At 31.3% G+C, this 21,090-nt stretch overlaps 1 protein-coding gene across 1 annotated transcript; it reads right to left on the bottom strand.

Annotated features, from left to right (window-relative positions):
• Positions 1-2,474: 2,474 nt before the first annotated feature.
• LOC128174166 (receptor-type tyrosine-protein phosphatase T-like) lies at positions 2,475-19,357 on the bottom strand. The gene is made up of 27 exons (XM_052839787.1): positions 19,347-19,357; positions 18,820-19,085; positions 17,230-17,484; positions 16,464-16,598; positions 13,985-14,116; positions 13,133-13,264; positions 12,727-12,864; positions 10,103-10,237; positions 9,704-9,810; positions 9,300-9,376; positions 9,089-9,165; positions 8,674-8,978; positions 8,464-8,551; positions 8,280-8,344; positions 8,141-8,177; positions 7,960-8,057; positions 7,699-7,827; positions 7,151-7,299; positions 6,507-6,642; positions 6,145-6,291; positions 5,826-5,913; positions 5,633-5,706; positions 5,350-5,484; positions 5,109-5,228; positions 4,854-4,999; positions 2,915-3,050; positions 2,475-2,605 (listed from the first exon to the last, which is right to left on the bottom strand). Exons 1-27 carry the CDS (start codon positions 19,355-19,357, stop codon positions 2,525-2,527), a joined length of 3,399 nt encoding a protein of 1,132 aa, XP_052695747.1. The 3' UTR covers positions 2,475-2,524.
• Between the last annotated feature and the right edge of the window lie 1,733 nt (positions 19,358-21,090).

The following is a 21,090-nucleotide window of genomic DNA, read 5'->3' as shown; positions in this document are numbered from 1 at the left end:
TAACATACAATTTAAGGAAAATAGCTATAGTATAATTTTCTAAACCTGCTTCAAAGTGTGGAAGATGACAATTTCCTATATAATAAAATTGTATACAGGTACGTACTAGCATTTTGAGATGACCTATTGAAAGAACCAGACGGTATATTTCTAAAACTATTCTGAATATCCTAGTATTTGCCGATTATACACAATCTACGGAACACTTTTATTAAACAATTGATTATTTTCAAACATTTTTTTTCCACTTTATTTGATAATATGTCATGATTTTTTGTACATTGAGGAATAACCGTCTGAAATTTCACAATTTTTGTTTTTACTTTTTAAATGTGTTTAAGAAATTTGTTCATGTTATACTGTAGAAGCACATTACGGTGTATCAGCCTTTAATGATAAAACGCCGCTTAATAATACAAATATCATTAAGCGTTGCAATTGCAACCCCTAATGCTATAAATTCTTGCATTAACAATTGACAAGATCAACCACTTATGATAAATCGGCGCCTAATGATACAAACTAACACACTTATTTCTTTTTTATTTAGGCTGTATAAAAGTAGTGGTCTTACAATTGCATTTGTAGTTATTCTGAATGTTGTCTGATCAGCGCTGATACTTCTTCAGCAAAATGAGTGAACGTAGATCGCTTAAAAATTGTTCTATAGAATAACTCTTTGTTGGACCTCAATTTACAGTCTTAAAACTTCTGAAACTTTTAATTAAAAAACCTTAGAGGTCACGGAGTCTCGTGATCCGTAAAGAAATCACACACTTCTTTTGTCTACAAGCCAATAGGGCTTGGTAAATACGACGTCATTCGCGGTTAAACTCGATCACCTCGCGCTAAATCTGCATGTGAACGTCAACCAGTAAAATGCTTCCAATATTTTGTTTTATTTTGTTTAAATATGTACAGTATCAGTTAACAAGCTACTTTGTCATGAAAAATGCTACATGTACATGTTTTACTCAATGTAATTTAGTAATCATCATTGCATATCACGATTACCTTAATTAAGAAAAGAATTAGCTAAGGCAGCATAAAGGTAAATTGGGGTTGATAATCATACATAATGTAAAATCTACCGCTTTTTCTACAGCTTTGAACAACAAAACGATGGAACAGAAAATATCAGCTACCAATCGGTGAAATCTAACACACGAACTCCTGACATTGGGACCACATCTTTTTGTTTCATTGAAGTAATCGTTGATAATACATAAACACACGTTTGGCATTGTAACAAGACTGTCTGATAGGTTAACATTACAATTAGGTTATTTCCTTATAATTAAAAGCATCTTAATTGTACAGCAAATACGTGTTATATATAACATCTACAGTGTAAACCTAAGTCCACGAATTTCATAAATTAAGTAAAAAATTTATCATTAATCATTACAGCTTTATGTTATTATTGTGGTTTCATTAATATTCGAGGGTATCAATTTTCGTGGATTCAAAGGAAATCACAGTTTCAAGGATGCTTAAATTCGTGGCCAATGGTTCTATCAATACAACAGGTTAGTCGAAATTGCACTTCAATGAACATTTAATTTTGTGTTCTGTGGATCAACTTAACAACGAAATCCACGAAAATTGGTATTCAACGAATATTGATGAAAATACAGTATTCATGAACCAAAAAAAAAGAGAAAAAAATTATTGCATAGAGTTTTAATGTACTTTATCAAAAAGAGACACTTTCGAATATTTTTTTTTGGGGGGGGGGGTTGTAATTATTTTATGTAATTCTTACCCTACAGATGCATTAATACAAAACAGGTACGGAAGAAGACAACAACAAAACATAAAAAAAAAGTTGTATTAACCCCCTCCCCTCCCAAAATAAAAATAAGAAAAGAAAGAAGAAAACAAACCAAATTTGACAATATGTTTTATTCTAAAGCAATCGCATGCTTACCTTAGAATTAGATATCTCAACTTGATTATCAATTCTATTACATTTATCGTTGGCCAACCTGCAACAACTTTCTAAATTGGATAAATATCATTAATAAATTTCTTCCTATTTCATTTCATTTTTAAAGTCAACAGGACGAAAACATTTTTAATGATGAAAAAATACAGTGTTCTAAATTAAAACAGCAAAAAGTAATTTGCATTTAAATAAAAAAACACACACAAACATATTACTTATAATAAAGAAAAGAAGTAAACTTGAACTTCCACAGACTGAAATGATTTTTCAAATATATATATATATATATATATATATATATATATATATATATATATATATATATAGGTAAATCCAGAAAAAATTCACAGTGGTCGGATAAGATATAGAAAACTTAAATGAATAAAAACACCATGTTTTTTTTTTCATGTTTTTATTCATTTAAGTTTTCTATATATATATATATATATATATATATATATATATATATATATATATATATATATATATATATATATATATATAAGTATTTGTGATTACTCAATATATGATTCTGTCACAGACAATGTTACTTTGAACGATGTATAAACTTAATGTTTATTGGTTGTAGTAGATGTGTTCTTCTTTTCGCGACTTTATGAATCTGTATAAGGCCTCATGAATTAGTTCGTACTCCTCCTGGAAAAAAAAAATAAACATGTTATAGTGAAACTTTACATCATGTATATCGAATGCGCTAAATATTGTTGTTGTTGGTTTTTTTTTTTTTTACAAACGATATCAATCTTCATGAATAACCATGACTATCGCCTTTAATCTTTGTTAAACTTTGTTTCATCATTACTTTAGTTGAGGATAATGTCTTTTATTGTAAAAGGCCGGTATTAATTGTTTAAACCATAATTCAAATAAAAAAAAATGAATAAGTTTACTCTTTTTACTTTATACAAAAGACATTATATCAACAAGCAATCAAAAATTGTTTACCAGAGAGCTACAAAGCTCAGGGCGTCGTGTTTGTAGGAGTCTGACCACAGAGAACATGTCTATCTCCTCGTCCATTGTCAGTTGTTGTATCAGATTATATACAGCACAAAACACTCCACAGAGAGCGGCACCATCCCTTTAAGTATAATAAGATATGGCATATAAGCACTTGTACATGTAGTGCACAAAAAATAATTATGGTGGGCAATTTTTTTTTATATATTATCATTTACACAATCAGAGTTTATACATTTAAGGGCATCATCAGATATAAGGTTTTACAAAAGAGCTCAAGCCACACAAAGAACAAGGCAAGGCACTGTGTAACCAAGGACATCATGTTTGCTACACATACGAGCGGAAAAAAGAAAGTGTGCATTATTTAATATATGAATAAAACATTTAAAAGTTACAATGAACACATTTTATTTTTTTTTAATACTATTAACACATGTATTCGTAATACCATGTCATAACACATTAAGGTCAACGTCGAATTACGGCAATTTCAGCACACTCGAAAGCCACTGTTATTTGAAATTGAATTAACAAAATTCATAACGCGTGTGACCACCATTTGTGTTCACGCATGCTTGACAGATGCCACTAAAGTGTTAAGAAATGCTTTAGGGATGTTGTTCCAGATGTTGTTTAAATCAGCCAATCGCACTGACTGATTTGGTAAACGGCGTAAACGTCTCTCCATTCCATCCCAGACGTGCTCGATCGGCGACAAATCGGGGGAAACAACTGGCCAAGGCAAGATATTGACATTCTGTCGAACAAACAAGTCCCTGACTACACGTGAAACAAGTGGCCTTGCGTTGATTTCCTGCATGGTGATGCGATTTTAATGTCTCTGTAAGAAGGGTATCACATGACGCTGAATAATTTCATCTCGATAGCGTACGCCGGTGAGATTTCCATTGACAATTTGTTGAGGGGTCCTTCCACGTGCTGATATTCCACCCCACACCATAACGCTACCATCAAATTATCGACGTTGCATAACACAAGCGTCCTGGTAACGCTCCCCAACGCAACGATACACCATACAACGGCCGTCACTGCTATCCAAATGAAATCTGGATTCATCAGTGAACAGAATATTGACCCAGTCCTGTATTCTGAATCGAAGAGTTGTGTGCATCACGCTATTCTGGCGATACGATGACGTTGAAGCAGTACTTGGCGCACCGCTGGACGTCTTGGTCTGATGCTTTGCTTGCGCAGACGATTACGCACAGTTCTTGGAACAAATTGGTCTAACTTGCTGTTCCAAACTTGCTGTCTGGAAACGATTTGTCAGATGCACAAGTCTAATGTGAATGCGTCTCTATAATGACTGGATGGTGTTCAGATGAACTCCAAAATGTTTTGCTACAGTATTTTGTGGCATTCCAGCTCGCAGCATCCCAACAGCACGACTACGTTGGTTTTCGTTGAGTCGTGCATGACATAGGGGTAAATTTTGTTGAAACTAAAGTGATTTCCTAACACAAAAAGTGTAAGCAAATCCCTTACAGTTCTTATTCCAAACAGTATTAGCCCGTAAAACTCGTGCTTACAAATTCTTCAATAAACAACAGGTGCTCACTAACCATGAAAAAGTCCGTGCACCCGGACGGTTACCATCCGATATTATAAAAAACATTACCATTTTCGAATGTTTGAATTTATAAATACAAACAATAGATATAGAAAAATTATACTAAATTTAATAATGCACAGTATTTTTTTTCCGCTAATATATTTATAAATATAAGCATAGGAATAAACGAAACGAACATATTCTTTACAAAATGCTCCCCTTTTACCAATCAGATTAACAATGAATATAAGGAGCATACCACGTTAACACTGAATATAGATGATAACAGAAACCGTTTATTGTTAAGTATTAGTAAGTTTCAGTTCGTATTTCGAATAAAGGTTAAACCTGCTGACGACGGTTATTGGGTTGTCTGTTTCAATTCTCTCTACCAATGACACCAAACCAAGAATTTGAGAAGCCGTCTGGGATTCCTTAAGATTAACGCTATACAATGGTTCCACAAATTCAACCAAACATCCTTTGTCTTCTTTCTAAGAAAAAAAAAAGACAAAGCTTAGACTGCATTGACTTAAATGACTTAAAAAGTTGATGGACATGCATAACAGTTATACAAATCTGTATAATCATTCTATTGCTTACCCCTTTGTTAGAAATTCTTATTTTTCGACATCTTATTTCTGTTTTATGTTCTTCCTGAAGTTCAATTTTGAAAGGTCTCAGACTCTTAGCTTTAGTTATAGTTGGCAACCATTGCTCTGCCTGTAATACATCATACAATATATTCTTAAAACACAACATACAATAAGATGTAAATCAGAAATGTATGGGTTTTAAAAAAAAAAATTCTCTGTAGATTAAGTCTTAGATTTTAAGCTCGTACAGATTCAACACTGCTGAGAGGGTCCATACAGACGACAACTTCGGACTCGTGATCAGTTATAAGTCGCAGGAAATCTACAGCGTTCGCTTGATTCTGATAGTGAGTGATGATAAATTTATCCCGTTTGGTGAAAGACTATCATAAACATAAAGTATATTAATTAAATTTTAGTCAATAGTGATAATGGTTATCAATGCGTTTTTGAGTTATATTGGTAAATGTTATAGATATGAATGTAAACAATATCTTACACAATATTGCAAGTTTGTTTTTTAAGACTTACGGGCACAGCTATTGCATTGATGTAATTCCCACGTTCGGAAACGCTTGACGTTAGAAACAACACGTATTCATCCACTAAAACAATTTAAATTATTCAACTATTTTGTTATATGTAAAAAAACAAAAACAAGATGATGGAGTGATAAATAATTTTCAAATATTTCAATGGAATAACGTATTCTTTTTTTACTTACAAGGGAGAATTGAGGTTGACATATCCATTGAATCGGACGCAATTTTGTAATCGGCTTCTGTGTACTGAGGCCGAATTGTCAAAAGCAGCTACAATATGTTTATATAGGCGATTGTTACATGCACTGTGTCTTTATAGAAACAACAATTTTGATAGAAACTTAACCTAGCCAATTCATGCCAAATGCATTATTACATTGTACCATTTTCTAAGAGTTGAATAATGCAGATTTTTACTGAGTAAACTCCCATTCGAGTTTCTTTATCTAAATAATGATACCCAAGTATTCGAAAAGATGTTTTACAACTATACACGAATACCTGAAACTCTTTTCGTATTAAAGAAGTATTTGCCGGTTGATCTGTTTTTGCAGCCTGCAATTTCTGTAGAAATTCCGTTGTATTTTCAATGGTAGTTTGAGCTTTAAACAGTTCGTGGAGAGTCAGATATACTGTTTTGTATTGTTTCTGTAAGGAAAGTATATACTGAGTAGTTTGTAACCTCTATCCTTATAAATATCAATATAAAAATGATAAACACCTGTAAGATTGGAAACATATGTATTACTCGATTTTTTTTTGTTTAAAAAATATGTCATCAGTTGTATCTGTTTTTTTTTTTTGTTTTCGTTCCGAGTTTTGATACAATGTTTATAGAAATAAATGAGTTCTCAAATATTTACATAAGTTTGGACCATATTCATTCTTTTTTCTCTCATATTCTTTACGAATTCAGCAATGTTGATTTTGATATTCATTTGGATTTCATGATACATGGCATCAACTGCTATGTAGGTTCCTGTTCTTCCAACTCCAGCACTTTTCAGATTAAATAATTAGTACATTACAAAGAGCGTGTTGAAACAAAAACAATTACTTCGGTTATTATTACAAGCATTCTTCAGAAATGTAAAGTTTTGTACGTCTTGGATATATATATATACTGTAGTTTCATTAATATTCGTTGAATACCAGTTTTCGTGCATTTTATTGTTAAGTTGATCCACGAAATTAAATGTGCATTGAAATGCAATTTCTATTAACATTTTTTATTGATTGGGTCATTGACCACGAATTTACGTATCCTTGAAACTGTGAATTTCACTTTATCCACGATAATTGATACCCTTGAATATTAATGAAACTACAGTATATATTCTTATATTACACTTCTTTATATTAAAATGCAAGTCAACTACTAAAAATAATGTAAAATTCCGAAATAAACTTTGCGGAATGCAACACACCGATACAAAAATTGTACACACAAACATTTTGTCGTTTGATCTTTCAATTTTCTTATTTCAGTTCTATTCTATGAACATACCTGCAATGCACAATAGTTGGACCTCTGTCGCTGATATTTTTTGTTCTTGTCACATGATTGTGGAATAGTAAAAGACAAAGCGAATCCGGGACACCGTGATCCGGCCAGGAAGTGTAATGATAATGGGTGACAGTTTTATTCCTATTTTGCTAAAATTGCAAAAAAAAAAACCTCAATGAAACTCTGTTACATGCAATGTATTTTTTATTATATCTAGATTTAAAAAAAAATTATCCACAATGTTTTTCATTTTTTAAACTAATGAAACACCACATATTTTGATTAATAGTCAGTTCAACTAAATTATATGTTGATGCCTTCATGATATTTTTTAATTTATATGTTTTCAAAAGCTAAATATTTTGAAGGATTATCAAAAGATTACTAAGATGAAATGTTTTTAATATAAATCAAAAGTTTTTGCATAATGAGATTCCATGTCGATCATGGACCGGTTGAGGAATATTAATTTTAGCAGCAACAATATTTATTTATTTTTAGTATGAATTACATGTACCAGAGGTTCTTGTACAGAATTGTCTCATTACCAGGTTATGTGTCATTTTCAGCCTACGAATAACGTAATGTGCATAACGCCTTTCATCAATAGTAATCAATGTGAACATCACACAATCCATGCTTGCTTCTAAGTCAGGCCAATACTTAGCACACTTATTCTGTAAAAGATAAAAAATATTGTTATATGACTTTTCAATTAAAAAATAATAATTGTAATTTTGTTGTTGCCTTTTAAACTGCAAGAATTGAACGGGAATATTTTCGACTTTGTAAGGCTGAACAGTTTTTACCTTGACTCCTTCCATCAGATTTGTTAACATGACGATTTGTGTTACATTTTCCTGCCAGACCATAAACCAGAAGTCATTGACAGTGGTTTGCTTTGGTCCTGTGGAAAAAACCCAATAAGCTCCTAATCTCTGACAAAAATATTAACGCCTTATTTATACGATGAAACATAATTAATATTACCTTGTGTTGCAATGTAAACATTTTCTTGTCCAATTCCCTGAAAATGAAATAAACATCGATTCTTTTCAGCTGAACACCTTCTCATAAACAGTATGTTTATTTTTTTTTAAGTATTCGTGTCTTTTCAATTTATACTCACATCAATATAATTAGCGTTAATGTAGTCAGAAGTTCGTGTTGCTAAGGTTACTCTAGAGTGGTCATCTACAAGTAATTAAAATTATTGGAATAAGATCAATCATATTCATTGATTAACATATTCTTTTTTTATATGTTAAACTATATCTTTTGTTCTTATTGAAGTAGTTGATAGATATACTTACATGGAAATATTGTTTTAAATCGATTCTTTGGTATATTTTCAGGAAGCTTTCCGTTTTCACACGAGTATTGCTCTCCATATGATATGTTCTGTAAAACAAGGAAATCTTTAAATTTTATGAGATCACAGAAATAAATATATGAAAAAAGTATGACGTGAACTTAATTAGATCATATTTTTATATAAAAAAAATATATATAGCTCTTCCTACCTCATACTCTTCTTTAAAACCACTGTCATCATTTTTCATGTATTCTTTAATTACTTCTTCTACTTTAGTAATATCAATATCTAAATTATGTTTATCTCCGATTTCAGTTTCTTCTATCGGATTGTCTGCATGTAGATTTCCATTCGATTCAATAGTTTCGTCTTTGATTGCCCTGCTAATGCTTGCTTTAACAAAAGAGTCATCCTGTAGACATAGCGTTATATCTTGACCTGGTAAATGCATGTTTTCTTCCAAGTTACTAGTCTGGTCAAAAGTTGAAATACTCTGCATTCTGTGTGTAACGTCTATATAAATCAATACATGAAAATAAAGATAAAAAAAACACTTTTTAAAATAAAAAAAACACACACACAATTACCGTTCAATAAACAAAACCACAATCAGCCATACTAACCATATTGATTAAACGTTTCTGTTGAATAATCGTATCTATTAGATGTTGTACGTAGTTCCAAAGTCTTAAATCGAGACCTGTCATGCATACACATACATTTAGAGATCAATTGTGTAAAACATACAAACAATATCATTAAATTGGAGGCAATAAAAATATGATTAAATTCCATAAATCATTTAAGAAGGCAAATGTATAAAACAACTATAACCTCCTGTATACAAATGTGATGAGGAGAACAATGGCCAAAGCGATAAATCCAACGATGACAATAATAGTTGACATTTTCTACAAACATATCAACAGATAATGTTTCGGAAATATATTTATGTGTAGATTCAATTGATATATTATATATGTATATTCTGCGCATAGTGAACGTTCCTTAAGGTCAAGATCTAGTAAATGATTCCAGATTGTCCTTTTGGTGATTGCATCATTATGACGTCATAATTGATTTGAAGAATCGTTTTTCCATACTATACTATATATGCACAATGGGGCAACGTTTAGGCATTCACATTAGTTTCATTTTCGCTTCATATTATCATTGTTTTATTTAAATATGCTCTATAATATCATGTATGAATATATACTTAAAACTAGGTAACATACCGTTTTGTCTTCAATGCATTCCCCATTTTCGTGATGACAATTATAATTCATACATCTTTTATTACATTTTTGTGTACAATTTATTCCATAGAAAGTATTGTTGCAGTCTGCAATAGGATAAAAACCCCGAATAAGGTGAATAAGCATTGTATTCATAATCATCTTTTCCTAATAACATATTTTCCCAAACATTCAATGATATATTCGTATTGTCTACAACATGGGCAATATATTGACTAATAATTGACAATATGTCTGCATAAATAACATTGTTTGTTAACATTCAAATGATGTACATTTTTGTCATTTTAAGAAACGAATAAGAACTTCATGGTTACTTGCTTTGCTTCACTTATGGACTTAAAGTAGTTTTAACTGTGGATTTGTAAATATACATACGTTTTAAACACAGGTTTCCCTGATAACCCGCCATACATCCAATTATACATGTTCCACTTTTATGGTGGCAGTCGTTCTCACGACAGTGTCCGCATTGTTTACCGCAGTTCATTCCATATGATCCAGTGTTGCAAGCTTTATTATATTCAAAGGTTTGTCATTTTTAAAACACATTTCTTTAAATTGATTTGACAAGCTTAAGGTTAAGTTGTTTGTTGTTTGTTTTTCATCATTTTGTTTTCATGCCTACCTCTTTTCATCGGTCATATTAGATAAAAAAAAACCTTAAGAATATCTCATTATTAATTTTAAAAAATGAAAGGTTTTTTATGATAGTTGACTTTGGCAAAATGCACATTTTTTTTTTTTGAAAATTATGATTGTTCAAATGATAGTATAAGTATTCCCTTTTAATCAAAACAAATACATGTACAATTTTTTCCTATTACTTAACAAAAACTTCCTCGGTAGATTTCTACGTACTTCTTTTACACAATGTCCCCTGATAACCTGCACTACAGCCGGTGAGGCATGTTCCATTATTATGTAAACATTGATTTACGTCACGACAATGTCCACACTTATTTCCACAGTCTACGCCATAAGACCCTTCTTTACAATCTAAAAAAAATATATCACTTATACATTGTAATACAAAACAGCTTATTTATTCTTAACTTATTAATTGAAAGCCTTATTTTGCCATTTCTAAACTTACAATGACGTGCATGTACTTCAAGCACTTCAAAATCCGCACGACGAATGAGAAAAAACCCGAATATACGGTAATACAGCTGCAGACGTGTCTAGTTTCATCTAATGATAATGATTGTTAATTAATCTCTGATAAATTTTATGTCAATTAACAATATTTTCTAATAGGAGAGGGTTTTTGTGTTTTTATAAAATTGACACTGTTAATTTAAAATAAAATAACCTGTTGCTATTGTGTTTTCTAAACCAATAACAATACACTCTCGGCCAAAATCCAGAAACAAAAATCGACCCTAGAGAATGCTATATTGAGTGATGTGTTTTTTTTTCGATAAATACAAACATTAGGTCATTTTATCAAGTTCATTGTTTTACACGATGAACATGCTAAAATGATTCGATTTTCGAATTGTTTATACATGTATCTATGTTGACGTTAGTTTTGTATATTTTTTTTGTTATCGGGTTAAAGCCGTTTAATATACGTTGGCAGGGAATTTTTTATTTTTTCATATCAAAAATATATGATTTTACGATTAACTTTCAAAATACAAACAAAAATTAATTCTGTAAGTTTTATAACATCGTTCAGTAATTAATTTATCTAAAACGTCTGAAAGCTTTAACGCCGTATCTGTTATTCGACATTGATCGAGTTAGGTTTCCAAATGAAAATGTACACCGAATGTAAATATAAGCAGCCTATAACGAATTAAAGATGTTAGTTTTTCTAAGCGTATGGAGAGTATTCATATACCTGTATTTAATACTTAATGAAATATCGCAAATAGTTTTCCTTAACTAACTAAAAATAGAATTGATAGTTAAATAAACCTATTTTTGAATCAGAAAAACAAAATAGAAAAGTCTAATACGCATTGCTGTAGGATTTAATCATGATAGTGCTAAAGTAAACAACATTATACCAATTTTTAAAAATATTCTTCAACCACATTGTCCCAAGAATAAGTGGTTGTACTGTATATTGGATGACGCATTTAGACATACATATGTTTAGACAAATCAACTGTGATTATGGTAAGAAAATGATAAAATAACTGCAATTGAATAAAAAAAAACCTTTTACTTATCTGCAAGTTGTTACACATCAAAAGGTTGACTCACCGTCTGTACAAATGGCACTTTGATTAAGAACGTGTTTGTGCACATTGTATTATCAAATTAACGCATCTGTAATTTGTCTATTCAAATAATCAGTAGTTCCAACAAATAATGATATTTGTTGAGAGATTTACATAATTAGTTTGAAAGAATTAAGACCTAATTCTTTAGACAATTTAAAGTCATAGTTTGGCAAAGTAAAATTAATATTTTTTCCAAAGCAAATTCAATGCCATTGATTGTGGAACTTTCTCAAAATTATGCTTCATTTCTATCGAAGAAAGTAAAATCATATCAAGAAGTAAATATTTTTTTATTTAAAAAAAATGGATCATGCGTACTTGTGGGTTTGACAAAACCAGGTATATCAAATGACAGCCGCTTATATCTAAAACTAAGAAAAATGCCCAAATTTTGCAATATGCTTGTAAAACATGATAATTTATTTAAAAATTGTTTTTATCTCAGCTTACATCGACATGAGATCATCAAAAACTGTGATTACCCCTCGTACGTACGCTTTTTACAAACTTCTCCCGTAAAACCGGCACTACATCCAGTCAAACATGTTCCATTGATATGAAAACAAAAACCATTGTTCCGACAGTGTCCACACGTTTCATTACATTCATAACCATATGATCCTTTTTTGCAATCTGTAAGTATTTTTTTTAAATCTATTCAAGCATATATTTAAGTAACTTATTGAAATTATGATGTACAGTTACATTTTCTGAAAAGTTTTTCATTGATTGGTATATAAACGTCATAACAAATAAAAAACGTACGAGTTTTACACAATTTTCCTTGAAAGCCGGCATCGCAGCCAGTTGTACACATCCCGTCTAGATGAAAACACTGTTTTATGTCCTGACAATGTCCACACTTTTCACTGCAGTTAAGACCGTAGAGTCCCTCGTAACATGCTTTTATAAGAAAATCAATGACTATTTAGTGTAGTATGCTACTAATAAAAACTTGCTTTTGATCTATTTATAGTTTATTTGTATAATACATGTTGGTATTCGAACATTGTCAACGCAAATGTTTCTTTTGAGCTATTGTTTTGCGATGTTAGTATGAAAAACAAACAAGAAAAACCCAAACAAACGAACCAAAAAAGTATGCCAATGATGGGGCGCATTTAAATGTATGATCTTTATGAACATCGAAATGCATTTTATAAACAAATACCTTCACGACACATGTCCCCCTTCCAGCCTTGTTTGCACCCAGAGAGACACGAACCATTGACATGGTTACAACCATTGCATGCTTGGTGGCATTGTTCAGAACAGTCCTGTCCAAAGAACCCGTGTAAGCAAACTGGAAGTACAATGAAAATCAACCTAAAATCAAATCTGTCTTTCTACATTTATAGTTACAAAATCCCTAATGTTATCACGAATAACGCCCAGTTAATTACATTCCGTTCATATGGAAAGGTGAAATGGTATAACAACTTCAGAATAATAGTATCTTATGTTCATTTACTAAATATTTATCTTTTCATTACTATTGCTCAATTTGTACTTAAAGGAAGATATATACCAGTTTTTACTTAGTTTTATACCCAAGTGTTTATGTGTACACATGCATATACAACGTAAACATTATGGGTCCTATTTATGCAACTCTGAAGAATATCGACGTCTGTATCTTTATTTGATTAACAATAAGAAATTATGTACCAAAAATTAAACATTTTACTTTTTATGTATATGATGACATGTTGGTTTAAGACAGCTTGTTAGAAAAAGTCGTTTTAAAAATCATCTCGATGAGAGCATGTTCATTTATATGCAACATAAATTCAAAAATTAAGGAAGTTTACAATAGGTATGTAAGCTAATTATAGAAGGTTTTTATATACTTTGTTTGCTCTTAAAAATGAAAGATTAAAAAAATTAGTAATTGGAGTACACGTCGTGGACAGACTGAATTAGCTAACTCCAAATAAATATCTTAAAAAAAATAATAAAAAACAAAACACCAAAATCCATAGACCACAATCATTAATGATACATAACACATTACAAATCAAACCTTCATGACAGTAATCTCCTCTCCATCCTGAGTGGCATCTGGAATCACACAGACCATTTATGTTGTTACAACCATAACATTTATCGGAACATTTATCAGCACATTCCTCTCCAAAATATCCGTGAGGGCAACCTGATAGTATATATATATATATATATATATATATATATATATATATATATATATATATATATATATATATATATATATATATATATATATATATATATATATATATATATATATATATATATAAACAGTAAACATTTTTGTGACTGGTCAATAAGATTGAACTTTTCCTATTTGGAAAAATATCAAACTTTCTATAACTAACTTTTGTTCCTTCTTTCTGCCTTTTGTACCTTAATTTTTATAATGGTCATTAAAATTCGGTGTTGCACATTTTTTTTTACTGAAAAGTTCATTGGAATAAAAATGATTTAAAACAGATGTTAACACAAGCAAGGTGTCATTGTTTAATGAATAAAATGCAAGTATGATGTTTGTATGCATACTAAAAAATAGTATAAAAATTTTATAGAACATGGCGGTTTTCTCCAAAATCTTTATGGACATACGGTATAAGTATTTCTACGTCATATTGGTAAAATAGTAAAAATTCAAGTTAGAAATGTGATTTTTCCTCTTCTCTTCTTCGTTGCTTGCAATAACAGGTTTTAAGCAATTATGTAAATATTTAAATTAATAAAAAGAATGATAAATTACTGTCTACACATCAGACAATAGAGTGTCTATGTTTATATGTAGGGTACAGGTTAGCACTACGCGTAAAGCCGCACAAATATTTTCTTATTCAATAATTAAAGCGTATGTTTTTGATTTCTAATGCTTATCCTAATTTTCTCTTTTACTGCCTGTCTTTAAAGCAGTGCCTATTCATGTAAACGCAAATATTTTTTTTTATTGTTACCAGTAATATAAATACATACTTTATCAAATACTACCAAAAAGCTATCACTTTCTTTTCAGATGATAATATATTTCACTCCCTGTATGAAAAATTGTATGTTTCTATATATCAGTATTTGTATGAAATAATCCTGCAACATGTTTAATCAATAGCTAGTTAGAAAAATAGTAGCTGCATCTATAGGTTTACGGCTATTAACACGTATGTGAAACGTGCACATGTCTCTACCAAAACTGGTAACGATGTGCATATAGTTTCCTTTTTACACGTATACATGTACTTGCGAGTAACCACTTGCTTTGCTGAACCATTCTCTTTATTATATGACTAAACTAACGAAAAAATAAGCATTGCATATTATGTAACCTGGATAATCAACTGTTTAGGCACGTGAATCAATGTAGAAAAGGAAAAGGTATACGTGACTTATTTTTGTGAATAACAAAATAAAGATCTAACTATATGCTTTATCACTTAATTCAAAGTGAGGACTTTCACATAAATTACGCTGTATAAGTCAATCCGATGAGAAAAATACAAAAAATACCAAAAAAAAATTTTTATTTTCTTACAAGCTAGTAAAAAATACAAAAGACTTGAACAACCCCGCCTTTAATTGGTGACGTGACATATATCTCGGTCTATCAACAACAATAGCGACGACGAGAAAGGAGGCAGACCGTTAAGTTTGACAGATTTGACAGGAAAGAAAAAAGGGACAGATTTGACAGGAAAGAAAAAAGGGACAGATTGACCAGGATAGAAACAAAGAGACGGTCATCATCGGAGACCATGTAGATTGATTGAATAGGAATTAAAGCCGAAAAAACTTAAATTTCCATCATGAAGTTTTAGGTGGTTTGCCACTGTAAACGTCTTTAATTCCATGATTTTCTGCGTAAGTACCATTCACCATTTTTAATTTCAGGGATAATTAATCTCTGATCCTAAAAAAGTAAATCCTGATTGTACAAAAAAAAACCGTACGATTGATGAACCTGCATCATGTAATTTGTGATTTATAATTTTCTTTTTAATAACGTAAAATTAAGGCCTTATTTACGTTAAGTGCTATGGGAATAATAAAACATGTTTGGTTCGAATGTAATAAGCACTGGTTTAAAATGCGCAATTGATATTTTGGGCATGGAAAATAAGGGGAAAACGTACATGTAATCTGTAGAAACAAGTACACCTTTATAATTAATCACTCTTAAAATGAACTGGTCAATATGAAAGCCGATCGCAGACAGCGTCATGGTTGTACAGGAGTTTTTGCTCTAAGGAGATTTCCGAGATAATAAGTGTCAATAAGCACCCGTGTATATAATGGCATCGATTGGGCGGCACAGATAAAGATGACACAAATATTATGTTATAAACAGTTGTTTAATTATGTTATTAATTGCATTAAATTAACCTAATACTCATACCTGCTATTTTTACGAAGCATGATGTATATTCTACTCACACCCATGACAAAAATGTTGGTCCAAATACGCCACATATACCTTTTAATTGAAATGTATAAACAAAAAGCAATATTACTTAATTCGCAACGGTGACCTTGGTACCCAGGCTTACAGCCCTTGCAGGTGCCCGTCTCTATGTGACAGTAACGACAGTTGACGTCCGGACAAGGAATGGAGCAGTTAGATCCGTAAAACCCAATGGTGGGGCATCCTTGAAATAATTCTCAATTTAATTACTTTAGTTTTAAACCTTACAATTCATATGATGTAGTACGACATGCACTTAATATTATACAAATATTGATTAGGGTTGAGGGCAGCATTAATTATATTACCCGCTGAGGGACGAAATATTGCCCGCCGCGAAGCGGCGGGCAATATCTTCGTTCCAATGGGGCTAACATAATCATTGTTGCCCGAAAACACAGTCAACATTTGTTTTGTTATATGAAACAAGGCAAATTTTAAGAAAGTAATTGAAAACAGATCGTAGTAATTTTCTCAGCTGAACAAAAAATTCACGATTTCAATTTTGTACAATTTTTTTTTCAAAATATCTTCAGCATCAAACGGTCAAAGGTGATAATCCGCCGCCCGTAAGAATTAACATACATATGTTCAACCTGATTTTACTTCATAGTAGTTCGCAAATCCTTATATCCGTTAAGATAGCAAACCGTTGCATTGCGCTTCCCTTGTTCAGCTGACTTGACTGACTGATGATAATGACATCACATTCTTTTGAAGAGTTATTTACGTCATCGTTTACGAATCAACAAATCAGATACGATTAATTGAAATAAAGGGAATATTCTTTAGAAAAGATGTTAAAAATTAATCACCATACACCTCCACCTCACAAAGATCGCTTTCAGCCAATTTAGAGTAGCCTTCTGGGTATTTAACATGTTTCAGTCTCTCGTTGTAGTATATAACATATTGTCCATTCACGATACATGTTGTATTAAACACAGCAGGTATGGTGCTCCCAGTAAAGTTGGTGTCCTTAAAACACAGTGTTCCTTGTAGTCTATTTGTCGTGTTGGAGACATACACCGAAAATCCCAAAGAGGACCGTGCTAGATAATTCGATGAATCTGATTCAGAAAACGATTTATTTATTAATTAGTACGTAGACAACCTATGAATTTCTTAAATGTATCTATACAATATATAAAGTTAGATATCATGTAAATGGTTAATGGATTTAAAAAAAAAGAGGAAAGTTATTACGGAAACAGTGAAAACACATTTTTGGAATTAATGTTTCTGATAAATTATAAGGTTTTTTTTATAATGTATTTAATATATATTTTAAAGATATTCATCAGATTTTAACTTCTAAAAAGGCAAATTCAAACAGATAAATTTTAAACTAGATGTTTCTAATAGAATTAAATTTTTTGTTGGCATTTTTATAATAATGTATTGTATCGTTAAAAAATGCACAATTGGGGTATGTACAAGTTATACAAAGAAAATTGCACAATTTTGAGTTTTGCTCCGCCTCACCTTCAATTTCAGTAAACAGTCAGTAACAAACCTAATAGGTGATATTTGAAAACTTCGTTATAGTCGCTGAAATGTTTCGTTAATATCTTACATTGTTTATTTTAACTAACAGGTTCGTTCGTGCGTTTTCTGTAATTTTAGTCGCTGAAATGTTTCGTTAATATCTTACATTGTTTATTTTAACTAACAGGTTCGTTCGTGCGTTTTCTGTAATTTTAGTCGCTGAAATGTTTCGTTAATATCTTACATTGTTTATTTTAATTAACGGGTTCGTTCGTGCGTTTTCTGTAATTTTTCAGGATGGATGATATTTTAGATCAAGGATTGTTTGACAACGTGTAAAAAAGAAATATAAACATTTTGCTATTCTTTTATTTTTGGGGGAGTAAAATGTATTGCGCATTAGCTTGACGCTTAGAAATTTTATGTTTCTCTGAAGTCTGTGTTACAAGTCTTCTTTTTTAATGCAAGGGTTGTAACACCTTTTGTTGCGTGCATGTGTATGTGTAAAGCATAAAACACATTGCAAAAATTAGGTGTCAACATTCTTGAAATGAGTTAACTAATGGGTTAAGTTAAAATCCCTAGGATTAGCAAATTGACACATATGGGATTGGGTTGTAATATTTTTTAAAATCTTTACATTTTCCAGCATTTTTTTATGATTTATTTTTTGATTTTTTTCTAACTAGCTATAATGAAAAATTTAATCACTCAATGTTCTTTTGGACGAAGCTCAATTACACACCAGGAGAGATGTGATTAGAGCAGCCCCCCTACAACCCTAAACTCAGGCGAGCTTAAATAGTCAACAAAATATCATTATTCTAATAAAATAGAGAAATTAAAATAGGTATCTGATTACTTTATCATTTCTATGATCAATGTTATATTACGGGAAATGAATCATATAAATATACCAAATTTCTTATCATTCGTCAAGAAGTATATGGTGATGTGATGGATGCTGTGGATGCTTGTCAGGTTCACCCACCAGGTGGCGGTTTGTCCACTAACAGCTACAGCACATTGCCCTCCGTTCCACTTCAGGTTTGTTCTGCGCCCATCTACAGCATTTCTTGCTGCATATATGTCGTTACCTGGGATGAATGGGTTCTGTTGGTATGCTGGTTTTTCAATGGCAATATTTTCTAATAAAACAAAAAATCCTAGGACAGTGCTCAACCTTAGCCTCACAAATCATACAATAAAATAAAAAAGTAATGTATTCATTTAATCAAACTGATTGACCTCGGCATTAAAAGTATGATAAATATCAGTCGGGATGAAGAGCCGCCATTTTACCTGTTTACAAACCACACTGTTACAATTTGCGGGCTTGTAACGGTGTTTAAATGATATTTAAAGGCACGTAAAGAAATGACATCTAAAGTAAAATGTCTTAGGAATGTTTAATACGTAGATCACACCCCCCCCCCCTCCTTACCACCACCACATTAAATCCGCAAGAAAGCAATTTTCACATATAATATTTTCAATTGATTTCGTATGCTTCAAAGTAGGTGTTTGATTTTTTTGTGCATTTTAACCCGGTTAATCTTAATTAGAGTCTATAAGTTTTGATATACAATCAAGACCTATTAAACTCTTGAATTACTTGCATTTCTTTTAAAAGTCCGATTGAACCAATGCATAAACATGCATAAGCATATTCATCAAAGCTTGTTTCAGAAACAGTTTTATTGTTACTCTGTATTTATATTTAGGAGAACTCTAAAGTTACATGATTGTGATCTAATAAGTTTGCGTTTCATCTACTAGGTTTTCAACGAATTTATCATAAAGATTTTGTATATGAATTATCTTCCGGGTATGTGCTGACATCGCCTACATTTAAGAGGATCAGGAAGGGTGAATTGATCATGTTTTTCAATTGCTTATAGCTTTCTTCTGCGTCCGTTAGTCCGTCTGTCCGTCCGTCTGTCTGTCTGTCCCACTTCAGTTTTCCACACTTTTTTTCTTTATGCGTTGGACGAATGATATGAAACTTGCTGAGCAGCTTCAAAATATCAAACTACAGATCAGGTTTACATATAATATTTTCAATTGATTTCGTATTTGTTGACATTTTTTCGAGAAAAATAATTGTTCATATTCCAATTCTTTAATGGTCGGGTTCGATATTCTGCATTAAGGTGCATTGTTTTCACAATTTTCACAAACCAGTAGGGGACGTGTATTGCTTATGCAATACTCTCAGAATGCTTGTTAGCTTTGAATTTGAATTGAATATCGTAGGCAGAATTATTGGTACAATAAAGGCTTATTACAAAACTATTAAATGTACATTGTGCATAAAAAACCCCACTAAAACGTTAAAACAATCATTGAGAAACACACACTTTAAACAGCCGACAAAAAAGTCCCCCAATCTCTCGGAATCATCATGGGTTTCATCTCTCTCATCGCTCTCATGTGCGTCGGCAAACGACGTAAAGCCCTAACATAATCAAACAATTGGAACCTAACAGAGTTAAAAAAAATAACGTGTATCAGTGTTTTTGACGATGATCATGTTAAAAAAATTTCCCAATTTTAATGTTCATATTTGTTTGAAGTGTTATTGCAAGTATGAACTAATATAATATGTTCCAATCTATTTCCTTGTGATGTGCAACGCAGTCACCCACACAAAAACATGTTGAGCCTGTTTGTAAAACATTTAGATATGTATCAGTCACTGAAATATGCAAAAGGACATATGTATAAAATTGTGTGGCCTTTTTTGGGCAAATTGTGACCTGACACGTTCGAACCATCAACTATTGTATATGCACGGTTGTTACCATTGAAGTATGCTGATGGTCTCTGGTATACAATGTTGATTTGAATTCCTTTAATAAAATTAACTTTAGCCTGCATACACTCTATAATATTTAGACTAAATTTCTTTGTTTGATACATGTATTATGAAAATATAACAAATGAAAATAAAGCCACTTTGTTCAGATTATGATGACATCGTAGCTTAAATTTTCAATGCCAATGCCTTTTTTAAATTAAAATGTTCTGCTTTACTTTAAAAATGTGTATACATACAATATTTTCACAATATATAAATGTAAAACACTAAATGAGATGGTGTTGCATTTAGCGCAATGAAAGTGACAGAAGATTGTATTAAGATACAACTCATTAACGATGGTGTGATTGAAAGCCAAAAATTGTAA

The sequence above is a fragment of the Crassostrea angulata genome, chromosome 2 (genome assembly GCF_025612915.1).
Source record: "Crassostrea angulata isolate pt1a10 chromosome 2, ASM2561291v2, whole genome shotgun sequence".
Classification (NCBI taxonomy): domain Eukaryota; kingdom Metazoa; phylum Mollusca; class Bivalvia; order Ostreida; family Ostreidae; genus Magallana; species Magallana angulata.
Note: the sequence above shows the minus strand (reverse complement) of the source record. Positions and strands in the feature narration are given on the sequence as shown.